Source organism: Capricornis sumatraensis, chromosome 15, assembly GCF_032405125.1.
Source record: "Capricornis sumatraensis isolate serow.1 chromosome 15, serow.2, whole genome shotgun sequence".
NCBI classification, from domain to species: Eukaryota; Metazoa; Chordata; class Mammalia; order Artiodactyla; family Bovidae; genus Capricornis; species Capricornis sumatraensis.
In genome coordinates, this window is record NC_091083.1 from 19,313,082 (window position 1) to 19,327,280 (window position 14,199).

At 40.3% G+C, this 14,199-nt stretch overlaps 1 protein-coding gene across 2 annotated transcripts in view; it reads right to left on the reverse strand.

Moving 5' to 3' along the window:
- USP6NL (USP6 N-terminal like) overlaps positions 1 to 14,199 on the reverse strand; it is a 99,489-nt gene that overhangs the window by 22,068 nt on the left and 63,222 nt on the right. For both annotated transcript variants that reach the window (XM_068987286.1, XM_068987287.1), the window contains exons 5-6: positions 6,512 to 6,592; positions 519 to 626 (exon numbers count right to left, since the gene is read on the reverse strand). In XM_068987286.1, the coding sequence (XP_068843387.1) occupies positions 519 to 626; positions 6,512 to 6,592 (189 nt within the window). The remainder of the gene's footprint in view (positions 1 to 518; positions 627 to 6,511; positions 6,593 to 14,199) is intronic.

Here is a 14,199-nt window from a genome sequence, read left to right on the forward strand (position 1 = left end):
TTATACATAAACAGGAAAAAGAGCGTTCTGAAGTTCCTTTTCTAATTAATACTGGGTTTAAATTATAAGTTTTCTTCATTTCAGTTATTCTAACTTATTCTATTTATATATACTTTCAGAGGAACATTTATTTTTAGATATACATTTCTTATTCCTTCCCAAGGTTAATATAAAATTTAGGTTTTAGAAAGGCTATAGCTGAGATGACAAGGAGGTAAATTTAATGCACTGGCCAATTTCCAAGTCTTGCTGGTCACTTTTATTAACGAATAATAAAACCTAGAAACGCCGTAACAATCTTGGGACAAAGAAGAAAACCGTCAGTCATACACACGCAGCTGCTGGATAAACTGAATTCTGCTATTATTTTCCTAAAACCTCTAAAAGTGACACTGTAAATCTATTACTAATACTGCACTGCAAATGAATAGCTGCAACCAGGTGTTAATTTTCCTTACGAATATGCCCCAACCATGACTGATGGGTTTCAAAACGCCAGGCTGGCTCTCGGTACTCACACTGTACAGGTCTCTGGTCTCTTCCTTCATTTTGGGGATCTCCAGGAGCAGTGCCCAGACTTCACCTCTGAGCTGGAGTGGGATTCCTTTGTAAATTCTCCTATGAAACTTATGGAAAGAAACATAAATTAGAAGTTACAAACACAAAGCTCAGACTAGTCCCTTAAATCATTTCAGTTACTCTTTTCAAAGGATTCCTGGTAACTGATAAAATTTAACTCTCTTGGATCCTCTTACCTTTCCTCTTTAGATCTGAACAGGGACATATACACAGAAAGGACAGAACAAACAAGTAAGAAGATGTCAAGTACGTCCATACATTAGCGTTTTCATTCACTGCAAAGGTGCGTCTTCAGACACATGGGAGCACAGTTGGCTCCTTCTGAAGTTGTGAGCGTCTGACACGTTCCCCGCTGATGTGCCTACCTAGTCACACACCTCCCTTCTTTCCCTCATACATCTAGAAGGCTCAGAATAACAAAACGGTTCTCTTGTGTCACAGTGTCTTCATGGAGTCTCTCCAGAACCTTCTATCTCACAAGTCATTGTGGCCCCCAGTCTTTATTCATCTCCCCCCTCCCCTGTCCCAACACACACACACTCCCTCTTTCCCTCTCTTCTCAACTCTGTGGAGAGTTCCTTCAGGAAAACTTTTGTTCTTTTCCTAATGACACTGATCCTATCTGACCAGACAAAAATAGTGATAAATTTCCATCAAGAAGGAGCACCACTTCTGAATGAAATTATGTATAAACATCAGTAACTCTTAACTCTTTGGGTACTTGACACTGCTATCACTCCAAGAATCTTAAGACTCAGCATACCTCTTCAGCTTCTTGTGATTCACCTTTTTCTTTAAAGCTAATCACATATTCAAAATAACATATTTATTATGTTCACTACAAAGCTGTACATAAGGAAACTGTAAAACTTAAAAGGAAGTGATGAAACAAATCATGGCAGAAACTTCAGGAACAAGGTAAAAATAAGTACACAGTTGCCATTACGAACAAAATAATATTTCGATAGCATGGCTGAGAAAATAAGATATTAGAACTAATAACCAAAATGCTGATGAGCTATGAACTAATAAGCAGAGCTTCAACTTCTACAATTATACTACTTAGATTTTTTAAAATGAAGCCTTTACTAAATCATGATGTGGCTTTAAGAAACTGTGAATTTAAATAATTAACACTGTAGAATGACTTTTCCTGTGAAACAGTGCATACTGTGAGGTTGACTCAATTAGATAATCACATACATAATTTCAGTTTTGTTCCTTTGGTATAAACACAGTACGGTCTCAAATTTGAAATTTCGGCAGTGACTAGAAACACTGAAGCATTAAGTCAAGCAGTAGATGTAACTGGAAGAATATGTACAGAAAGGCTGTGTGTAAATTCCATTCTGCTTCAGCATTTCCCATGTGCTAAACACTTAGCACCATTAACTGCAAACTGAGTGTGTGTGGTTTTTTTTTTAAGTGACTTTAAGATTTTCCAGAGAAAGTTTATCACCTATATTCATTTCAAATTTATAATAAACTTAACTTTTTAAAGGAATATAATCCACTAAAAGCGACTTCAAATTCTCTCCTGAATTTCCACAGTAAAGATGTTAAACTATAAGCAATGATGGCAAGTAAAGAGATCACCTTTGATGGACATACTTGCATGTCCATTAGACAAATGTTTTTCCATGAGTAAAGTAAGAACCACATGCATTTCTTATACTGCATCACTCACAAAGATTTTAGACATTACTTATTGCTTTTGTTCAATTCTGTATTCAACAATTATATATAAATTACTGACTCCAAATAAGCACAAGTCTCCCGAGTCTGGATCTGAGAGTTTTAAACCATCCATGAGGCCCCATGCTTCTTAACAGGCTCATTCTATTTCCTTCTGGTCTTTAACTGATACACACTAAAAGGGACTTCTAAGCAAACAGACAATAAGCAAGCCCCGGCATCTGGACACACCATCTCTTGCTTATCGTTAAAAACAGCCTTGAGAAATTTATTTCTATACATCGTGTCTCCATTTTCCTATCAGTTGAATCAAATGTTGGCTAATACAAGTCTGTCAGTTACCTGACCAACAAAGGTCCATTCAGTTATTTGACAAAACAAAACAAAACACCATATATATATATATATATACACATACATACATACACACACACTGCTAAGTCACTTCAGTCGTGTCCGACTCTATGTGACCCCATAGACGGCAGCCCACCAGGCTCCCTTGTCCCTGGGATTCTCCAGGCAAGAACACTGGAGTGGATTGCCATTTCCTTCTCCAATACACACACACATATATATATCTCCATTGTAGGAACACTGTTATGACAGAGCCCAGACACAATAATATCACAACTAGTTAAATCAGAATGGTCTCTGCCAGCAGAGATAACTTCATCTTTTCATTTAATAGATTATTTTAAAAATGCAGTGTGATTATACATAGGGGGCAGTCATTGTGAAAACACAGGCAACCTTAATGGCAATTTTTTTCATTAAAGCTTATATTCTAAAAATACAAATATTCTCTATCAGACCTATATATTTTTATTTCAAGATATTTTTAGATATTTCTTTGTACTACTACCATATAAGTAAAGATTCTGTTGAGAGAAAACATATATTTTCCTTTGGAAGAGAAGAAAAATATACACTATTTTTTAACTTCAGTGTAATCTAAGACTGGGTATAAACTGAGAGCAGCAATTCTTTTAGAAGGTGCATTCTGCCTCATACCAGTTGGACCATATATATCATCAAATAATTCTAGCATTCATTATAGTTGTGAGAAAGTGCTTTAAAATGATGCATGAAGGAAAGCTCCATTAAAATCTCTCTCACTGAGAAGTACATTAGCAGAGCTGCTGTCAGGATAACAGCCGAGAAGAATGCTCATTTTAACAAAGGCTTACATACTCTCACAGACATATGTATACTAGAGAAGGACATAAAGTCATATAATTCTACAAGTATTTTATTGGACTGAAGCTGAGATTAAAGCGTAGGTACAATGCATCATGAGAGATTCTGTAATTAGTACTTGAAAGATCTTTCCACAAAGACATCAGGTGAAGGACTTGTCAGCTTTAGGTCAGTCTGAGAAGCAGAGTGTTAAACCAGAGCACAGAGATCATGACCAATATTCTACTCGGAAAGGATTCTTCTTGAAACATAAAATTAGTAACCCAGAAATGAACTTACTCCTGATGAAAATAAAACAGTAACGGTCTAATGGAATTTAAATGGGGATATTTAGGATGCTCCAAAAGAAAAGTGATGTTATTCCTGGGAGATACCCCATGACAAAAAGATTTTCAAGGCTGAATAAATGCCACAGAATTTAATGTCCCTTTAAAAAATTTCTACCACATACTAAAGATGCTGAAAATCCTGTAGTAAAGAAATCTGCTTACCTTTGTTCAGTTTTAATTTTCCCAACGTGACTTAACCGAAGAGCCTCTCTCTCATGAATAATAAGCAACACTTACTGACCGCATATTAAGTGTCAGGTGCTTTGCATATTATCTTATTTAATCCTCAAAACAACTCGGTAAAGGAAGTATTGTGATTACTCTCATTTTACAGACAAGCAAACTAAGGCAGAAAAAAGGTTAAATACCTTCCCCCAAGTCACACGGCTAGTAACGTGGCAGAGCTGGGGTTTGAACCTGGGATAGTCTACTGTTTAATCAGTAGGCAACACTGCTTCCATGTAAAAATATCTGTTAGAACCCAAGGAACTGATGCTCCCTGGAATTCCTGTGGGCAAAGGCTGACACACAACAATTTATATCTATGTAAATAGGAAAATGTACATATATTGCATAGAAAAAAAACGTTAGGAAACAGACAAAAATCATGATAGTTAACTCAGTTTTGTTGTAGGATTATGGAAGATTTCTTTTTTCTCTTAAAAAAATTTTTTTTTAATTATCTAACCTCCCTTCAAAAAACTGGTAGTGAATGCTTACTACACGTGAGGTGCAATGCCTAATGGCTTACCTGCATAAAATCATGAAATCTTCATCTCTTTGAAATGGGTATTATTATCTCCATTTCAAAGATGAGGAAACAGAGGCTTAGTTGTCAGCAGTTCTCAAGGCATGGGCCATGCAAACTGTTTTCTTAATGATACTAAAACATTACTGGCCTCTTTCCCTGCGCTGACTTTGGCACTGGGCGCAGAAAAACCTTAGTTCATGGCCCCTCATCAAAGCTGAAGCTCCTGGCACCTTGCCACAAGCCAAGGCAGGAGAAGCACTGTGCGGGCACTCACTGTGTTCTTTGATTACAGCTTAAAACAGAGGTCAGTGCACTTCAATGCCCTTGATGAAGCAGTGGAAACTATTAATTTCACTCAATCTCAATCCTGAAGACACATCTTATTAATATTCTGGGTCATGAGGTAGGACACACAGAGCACAGTGCCAGCCTCAAGTAAGAGCATTTATGAAATTGAACTGCAATCTGAACCAACTGCTTTTGACAAGGACACTAATCTGAAAAAATGACTAACAAACCATGGTTTGTTAGACTTGGGTGTTTAGCAGACAGTTGCTCAAAAATAAATGAAGTAAAATATATAAAGGAAGTAAGCCTGTTACTTTAAGGAAAATTTGTTGTCATTGTTTAGTCTCTAAGTCATGTCCAACTTATTTGTGACCCCATGGACTGTAGCCCACCAGGCTCCTCTTTCCAAGGGATCTCCCAGGCAAGAATATTGGAGTGGGTTACCATTTCCTTCTCCAAGGGATTTTCCCAATCTAGGGAACAAACTCAAGTCTCTGGCATTGGCAGGCAGATTCTTTACCACTGAACCACCTGGGAAGCCCTTAAGGAAAATACCTAACAGTATTTTTGCCACTGATAACGTTTGCCCTTTCAAGCAAAAGTTAGAATTTGGAAAACTTCAACTACTAGGAACTTCACAGCTTAACAATACTGAAAAACTTTTCTGATGAGATTAGTAGGAATATTAATAGATGTATGCATTAAAAAAAACAAACAAACCTGATTTAGAACAACCTATACTCAATGCCGAGCAAAAAGATTTAGGAGGGTGATCGGCTAGATGCTTTAGGACAGGACATGCTCCTGTTCACGAACACTTTTCGAAACAAAACTTCTCTCCTTCTGAGCAGGAAGACAGATGGATACCAAACCTAGAGTGACTGCAATAATCCTGACCCCAAAGGGAAGCCACGTTCAGCAGGCTGACATCACAGGAGGCAGAGGGAGATGGAAAGAAACGAAATCACAAGCAGCAATGTTAACTAAGCAGCCGAATTCCGTCACCCTTGAAAGCCTGACGACCTCTGGGCTGCCCACCACGTCCTCTCAATTCCTGCAACCAGTCTAAACTGGGTATTCTGTGACAGCACAGAGAGTCCTAATTCAAGGCATTCCACTCAGGAGCTTTCCAGATAACTCAGCTGGTAAAAAATCCGCTTACAATGCAGGAGACCCTGGTTTGATTCTTGGGTTGGGAAGATCCTTTGTGAGAATGGATAGGATACCTACTCTGGTATTCTTGGGCTTCCCTGTGGTTCAACTGGTAAAGAATTCGCCTGCAATGCAGGAGACCTGGCTTTGATCCCTGGATTGAGAAGATCCCTTGGGGAAGGGAGAGGCTACCCACTCCAGTATTCTTGGGCTTCCCTTGTGGTTCAGCTGGTAAAGAATCCGCCTGCAATGTGGGAGACCTGGGTTCAGTCCCTGGGTTGGGAAGATACCCTAGAAGGGAAAGGCTACCTGCTCCAGTATTCTGGCCTGGAGATTTCCAGGGACTGTATAGTCCATGGGGTTGCAAAGAGTTGGACACAACTGAGAGACTTTGACTTCATTCATGCAATTAAATTAAAATTTAAAAAAATTTTTAAGAATATGCATGTAATATTCTTATCATGAGAGAGGAAATTTTACTAGGAAAATCCACTTCATAAGGAAGTAATATTTTAATTACCTTTTCAGTGTTCTTGTATTTTTCCCATCCTTTTAGCATTTTCAACCATTTAGTAGTTCTTTCAATTTCCAGGTGCTTTTGCTAAAAATAAAATTGAAATTCATTGTTATTGTTTGTTTCAGACTTCTTTTACTTACAAATTACCAAAAAATGTCAAGGAAAATGCTGCTGAAAAAAGAACTACAAAAAAAGTTATGCAACATTGGACAGCAAGTATCTTAACTTTTTAAAAAATAGTTGGACACTTGATTACTGCTGTATCAATAGTACTCTCGGAATTCCAGGGACGGCAGAGCCTGATGGGCTGCCGTCTATGGGGTCACACAGAGTAGGACACAACTAAAGTGACTTAGCAGCAGCAGCAGCTTAAGTTAAAACACACAGGAGAGATAGGTAAAGAGAAAGGAGTCACTCAGATTTTCTAACATTTCAAATTAATCTAACTCTGGGTATTTTCCCTGGAGAAGGGTATGGCAACCCACTCCAGTATTCTTGCCTGGAGAATCCCTGTGGACAGAGGAACCTGGCGGGCTACATACAGTCCATGGGGTCGCAAAGAATTGGACATGACTTGGTGACTAAGCACTTGGTATTTTATAAAGTTAAGCCAAAAGGAAATTTTAAAATATTTTGAAATATCTTTAACACAACTTCAAAATTCCATTCTCTTCTTTAACATTTTACTGAATTGTGGCATTTTAATTCTTTCAGTGACAAAGGTGGTTTTTGTAAAGGAGAACTGGATATTATTGGGAGATCATTACATAACTAGCATTATGCTAGTGAAAACTGTACAAAGTAACTGTTGCTGCCCTTGGGAAAGTTCACCATCTGCTCAAGGGCGCCTGACACGGAACACACAGTGCTGGGCCTACAGGCAGAAAGGGCGACTCAAATCCTGTGGAGGGAGCAATGCCACCCACCCAGGACAGCAAAGAAGGTGCGCCTGAGTGCAGAGCTGGAAGACTGTTAGGGTTTTTATCAAGTGCAAAATTCCGAGAAGCTCGGACAGATACACTTCTCAGACAATGCGGCACCACAGGGGCTAAAAAAGGACGCTTCCCGAGCTGAGGCTGAACACATAGTCGGAGGTCTCGACTGTCACTAAATTAAGATTCTGGGCAAAGATGGGAACGGGGTGGAGGGGGATAAGGGAAGGGGGGAGATGATAGAGAAAAAGCTTCTCCCTCACTCTGGATTCCAGGAGAAGGGATTTTTTTCCTAAGTCCTCCAGCCTGCCCTCCAATCTCTTATTAACTCTCACGGTGGTAGAGTGACTTACCTGATTGGTACATTCAGAAAAAAAGACCTGAGTGTACAGCCCATCAGAAAGCACATGTGGGTGGGCCGCGACCCGGGAAGCGAGTCTCTCTCCAGGCGGCCACCCGCTGCTGTGCACCTGACCTCCTTCCCCCAGCGATACCTCCCTCCACGAAGGCCAAGGTGCCTGTGGCCTCTCACTGCCTGGAAAAGAGATGCAGGGCCCACACCTAGTGATCACGCTTTTGTGAGAACAAAACAACAGAATTCCTAGGAGCAAGTGAGCTGCTGCTGTTTTGTTAATTCTCCTCAATGGCAGCATGTTCTTCCCTGAAGGCCTCTGTAAGTGTATTAAGCGCATCTAAAGAGTGAAGGAAACAATGGACCACACAGGAAAGAACAGTTCTGAAGGGACGTTTTATGCTCAAAACTGTATGCTCATAACACCCCTATGAGGTAGGCATAGCTCTCCTCACTTCACAAATAAGGAGACAGAGGCCCACAGGAGCCAACCGACTTCTCCACGTTCCCCTCTGGTCAGGTCAAAGCCAGGCTGTCTGGCCCCAGGACCTGTGCGCTGGGTCGCTCCGTCCTAGGCCCTTGCTTCCACCTGACTCTCCTTGCAGGAATCTCAGCTCTTGGACAAATCCAGCCCCAAACAGTCAGATGGCACAGGCCCACCATCAACATTTTTAGATGCAAAAGAAGCATAAATTCCCAAAGAAATCCTGAATTGGAAAAGATTCTCACCAATCAGAATCGGTTCGGTTCAGTCGCGTCCGACTCTTTGTGACCCCATGAATCGCAGCACACCAGGCCTCCATCACCAATCAGAATACTTTGACGCAATTTTTTTTTTGCGGGGGGTGGGGGGAGGATTATATCCTTAAAACTTTTTAATTACTTCTTTGCTCTTCTAAAAATTTTGATGGATTTTTCATAACCAAAGATGATCACTTGTGAGCAAAAGATACTCTGTTATGCTTCTCATTTTTCAAAAGATTAAGCATATTCTTCATTATATTATTAGTGATAAAATGCTACAGATGGTTCCAGAAATATGTTTAATTTTAAACCTCAGCAGGGCACTGAAATCTAATTAATGTTTCTGCTGAATGTGACTTCAGAGAAGGCCAACTGTGAAAAATTAAGACGGATCTAAGGAGCTATTCAGTCACTTTACTGTTCTGCACTTCCTCCTCCGACTTCCTCAAAGCTCAATCCCTTTCTCCACCAACAGGAAAGCACCAAATAATTCAAGCCAAGCCAAGAGCATGGTAACATATCCTCCAGGAAAAGCCCTGCTGAGGTCTAGCAGGCCTCCTGCTATCTTTCCTTTTTATGACTATTAAATTGTCAGTAACTCTCTTTAAGAAACAGCTATCCTTTTTTTAAAAAGGCACATTTTTGTATTCTAACACTCATCATATATACGGAGAGATTATTTTCAATGGTTCACATTCTTACATGCAAGCATAAAACACATATGCACAATTTTAAGAACTATTAAGTATGCTTTTCTTTCCCCTACAGCAAAAAAAAAAAGGAAAAATTTTGGGTAAAGCTCCCAGGCTGTAAGATTTTAAAATTATACACCAGTATAAAATTATACATTGGTATTCCATCAGGCTTAAGTGTTAACTCTGTAACACTGTCAGATCAACTATACCAGATTTGAATGCACTCATGAATCTGTAATAAGAGGATAAAATATACTTTATCAGCAAAGATGCTACAGCTTATCAACTCCAGAATCTATTCTGAAAATACACGTGACAAGTATGAACTTAAATGCTCTAGAAAAGCAGGCTTGCCGCGGACTCACTGACACCAAGACACCAGAACAAGAGCAGCAAGGGAGAACCGCACCTAGAAGTTCAGCAGCCAGGTCAAACTCCACGCACCCGAAAGGACTCCCTAACCACGGTGCTACCACCCTTCCCTCCCTGCTGTGGACTGACAGTGCCACCAGCCACTGAGGCAATCAGCCTACAAGCTTAGCTCTGCAGTCTCCATCTACCTTCCTGCTAGACCCAAAGGGCACTCACCGGCCCCGCCCGTATCTCCTGCTTCCATCACTTCCTCTGCCTGTCCCGGGGCGGGACTGAGGCAGTGCTCATCCCTAGACAAGGGCAAGAGCGCACAGGCAGCCCGGAGTGGCTGCAAGCCAGCCTCCACACTGCTGTGACCTTTCCTGTGAGTCCCAGTTTAAAAAATCCTTCAAGGGCTACCCATTATCTACAAATGAAGTTCAAATGTCTACACAGATGGCTCTAACACAGGATGACACAAACTCACCTTCCAGTTTTCTGCTGCTTTGATGACCTGGTCATCTTGAACTATCTGTCATTCCCAACACACAATGTATTTTCATGCCTCTGTTAGGAATCTATACAAAACTGCTAGTAAATAGCTCTGTTGACTTTATACATCGACATCTTACTTTCTCTAATTTTTACTGAAACATTTCAAACCTGCAGAAAGTTGGAAGACCAATGCACCATATACTTCTATATGCTTTGGCAAAATCCATCAATTACTAACATTTTGCCAGATTTAATCTATTTATATTGGGGTGCTTTTTTATTTGGGGGGCTGATCTATTAGAAAATCACAGACATCATGAACACTCCAAATATTTACCTAAGAATAAGACACATTATCCTACATAATCATAGCACCACTATCAGACATCCTTCAAGAAATTTAAAATTGGTTCATTATTTCATAATAAACCATCCATATACCAAACTCCCCACTAGTCTCAAAAATGTCTGTAAAGCTGTTTTTTCTTAGGTGGGGTGGAGAGAAGACACCTCTTTAGTTTCCTTCACTCTAGAACAGTCTCCTGGCCTTTGTCTTTCATGATGTTGATTTTTGAAGGGTCTAGTCTGCACTATCTGACTTTGTCTAATTGTTTCCCTGAGATTTTGGTGGGAATACTACATAACAGATTTTGTGTCCTTATGGCACCCACTGACAGCTCGTGCTGATCTGCACCATTATCTGTGATGTAACTGCTGATGCCTTGGTTAAGTGGTATTTGCCCAACTTCTCTGTTAACAGAGACATTCCCTTTTGTAACTAATATGTAATCTGGGTGGTACACTTTAAGATACTGTGGACATCCTGCTCCTTAACAGCTCTACTCAGTGGTCTTCTCATCCTCTATAATTTCTGCCTGAATCAATTCTGATGGTGGTAAAATGGTTTTTTATGCTTTTCATGTGTGTGTGGTAATTTTTTTTTTAAACCATTTTTGTGGGTTTTTTTTCCCCCTCTCATTCTTTCTATATTACTGATATTTTTCTATTAAAACATTTTCCCTCCTGAGTCCCACCCAATTTTTAATATCACTATGGAGTAAAGATAGTCTAGTCAAGGCTATGGATTTTCCAGAAGTCATGTATGGCTGTGAGAGTTGGACCATAAAGAAAGCTGAGTGCCACAGAATCGATGCTTTTGAACTGCGGTATTGAAGAAGACTCTTAAGAGTCCCTTGGACTGCAAGGAGATCCAACCACTCCATCCTAAAGGAAATAAATCAGTCCTGAATATTCATTGGAAGGACTGATGTTGAAGCTGAAATTCCAATACTTTGGCCAACTGATGTGAAGAACTGACTCATCTGAAAAGACCCTGACGCTGGGAAAGATTGAAGGCAGGAGGAGAAGGGGACAACAGAGGATGAGATGGTTGGATGGCATCACTGACTCAATGGACAGAAGTTTGAGTAAACTCTGGGGGTTGGTGATGGACAGGGAGGCCTGGTGTGCTGCAGTCCATGGGGTCACAAAGAGTCAGACACGACTAAGCAACTGAACTGAACTGATGGTATAAAGAACTATTTTATTCATTCATTGTGTTATAACCCATTATTATCATCATTATTCCTTTTGAGGCTCAAGTCGTCCCAAATTTGGTTGGACTCCCTCTTACCTGGTTGTAGATTTCCCCTCTTCAAGTGGATCCTTTAGACATGCCCAATCTGGCACAAATTAATTCAGGTTCACTTTATACTTTCTATCCTAGACCTAGATCATCCATTTCTTTAAAGAAACAGGGGTACTTTTTCAGGGGGAATGGCTACTAGATGTGCTCATCATTGCAGTTTTAAAAATCACACAGGAGACCCCAGCACAAGAAAATTCTACTCCCCTGAGGATGTCAGGACAACACATTATCAAAAGGAAAAACTTCCATTTGAAGCTTGCAGTTTAATACCTGATCATCTTAAATTGGCATCCCCTCTGAATCAAGACTGGCCCCTCACATTGGGGCAAGTAGGGTTTAAGGATTAAAAATGGGACCAATATCTTCTTTGTTGCCTCAATCTCTAGTGATCGGAGACTATACTTTAAGCCCATGCAGGACCAGCTGAATAGGAAGTACTTAACAACTGCTGCCAGAGAAGGCAGTGGCACCCCACTCCAGTTCTATTGCCTGGAAAATCCCATGGATGGAAGAGCCTGGTGGGCTGCAGTCCAGGGGGTCACTAAGAGTCGGACACGACTAAGCGAATTCCCTTTCACTTTTCACTTTCATGCATTGGAGAGGGAAATGGCAACCCACTCCAGTGTTCTTGCCTGGAGAATCCCAGGGACGGGGAAGCCTGGTGGGCTGCCGTCTATGGGGTCACAGAGTCGGACACGACTGAAGTGACTCAGCAGTAGCAGCAACAACTGCTGTGTCACCCACCGAGTATGCAGTAACCCTGTATTGGGTCCAACACTCCTCCTACTCCTAACATGATCAATAACCTAGACAGTAAAGGCTAACCACATATACGATGCATGGATGAATATTAAAGTCTTCTCTTCTACGATAAGAAATCTTAGAACTTTAATTAAGTTCAAGTCTTTCAATGTTTTTTGAATATTAGGATATGTGACTGAAGACAGTTGAGCCACGCCACACACTCCTCGACCTCACCAGCAGAGGTCAGGAGAGGATAAGGAGTGCAAGAGTCAGACACGTATTTTGACAGAAGAATGACATTGAAAAGTCATGTATTTTGAGTAAGATTTCACAGCACATAAAATTAAGATATAATTTTTAAAATCTGAATAGGCTCCAATATTCCATTAAGCTATGCAAAATACCACACTGCAAAAACGAATAGCTGAATCCAGGAAAATTCATAGTTTTACATATACTTCCCTCCTTATTAAAAGCATCAGTAAGCTCAAAGAGACAATATAATCCATTATTAATAGTGTTCTCTGCAGAGCAAATATAATAAGTGTGTTTGTTTATTTGTTAATGTGTCTGTTTGGGGGAATCCAAAGCACTCTGCAAATACCAACACCAATCCTCTTATGAAGGCCTGATTTCTACTACCCCTATTTTCAACAGAGAATTGCCTATGTTAAAACAAAACCAAACACCCACCACCACAAAGCTGGAACTAAAGCCCTGAGACTTGAGTTCACTATGCATCAGTGTACAAGTCTTTTCAAATGGCAGGCAGGAAGTTCACACTGCAGGTGGATGCTCTGTGAAGACTAATAAACACTTACAGCTTCCGCAAGGCTATCATTTCCACTGGTTTATTCAATGCAGCAATATATGCAGAAATTTTTATGAGTCTCCTAGAAATGGCAGACCTGGAACATTTGGTCTACGCAGTCACTGAAGAACACATGGACTAAGATGAAACCAGGAAAATTGGGGGAAATCCGGATAAACTAAAAAGTTTCCAGCCTCAGACTGCTTTTCATGTGTCTAGAGTTCTCATCCCACTTTGAAGAAACCAAAGCTGTGAAAGGCAGGTCACACACAATGTGAGCTCAGTTTATGGATGAGGGTAGAACAGAATCTCAGTCAGCAGCCTCAGAACTCCCTCTCCCAGAGACAGATTGACAGGGAATATAAAACTGTCTTGTGTTAAACTGTTAAGGTATGCATGTCATTTCTTAGTGGTGTCCTAGTATATTAAACTCTTTGAACATCCATTAATTGTAACTTGAATTCCATTGGGTAAAGAGGTCTTTTAGGTACAGGCAAATCTCTTTAAAAAAATTTAAAAACAAACAACCTCCCTCAAACATGTATCCTCTACAACGTTTTGTCTCTTATTTCTTTAGTTCACTGTCACATTTTTTGAATCATCAAAATTCTGATTCCCATATGTCTGAATTTTTTGGACCAGGAAATCGTTTTGAAAGGGGAAGAGAGGAGGCTCTGGAGAGAAAAGCCAGGATTGTAATGGGTCGCCAGATTTTTATTCTCCCTAATACGGACATATTTTGTTGAAAGACACCTTCCAACTCTTTTCTAATTTTTCAAATAAAGCACGCTGTCACACTGGAAAGGACAAGCTCCGCCAGCCTTTAACTCCGTGTTTCATGACAGGACACATCCTTATGTTCACCGGGTCATTCACTCACCGCCATTTATTGAGCACACGCTACGTGCCCTGCTCTGGG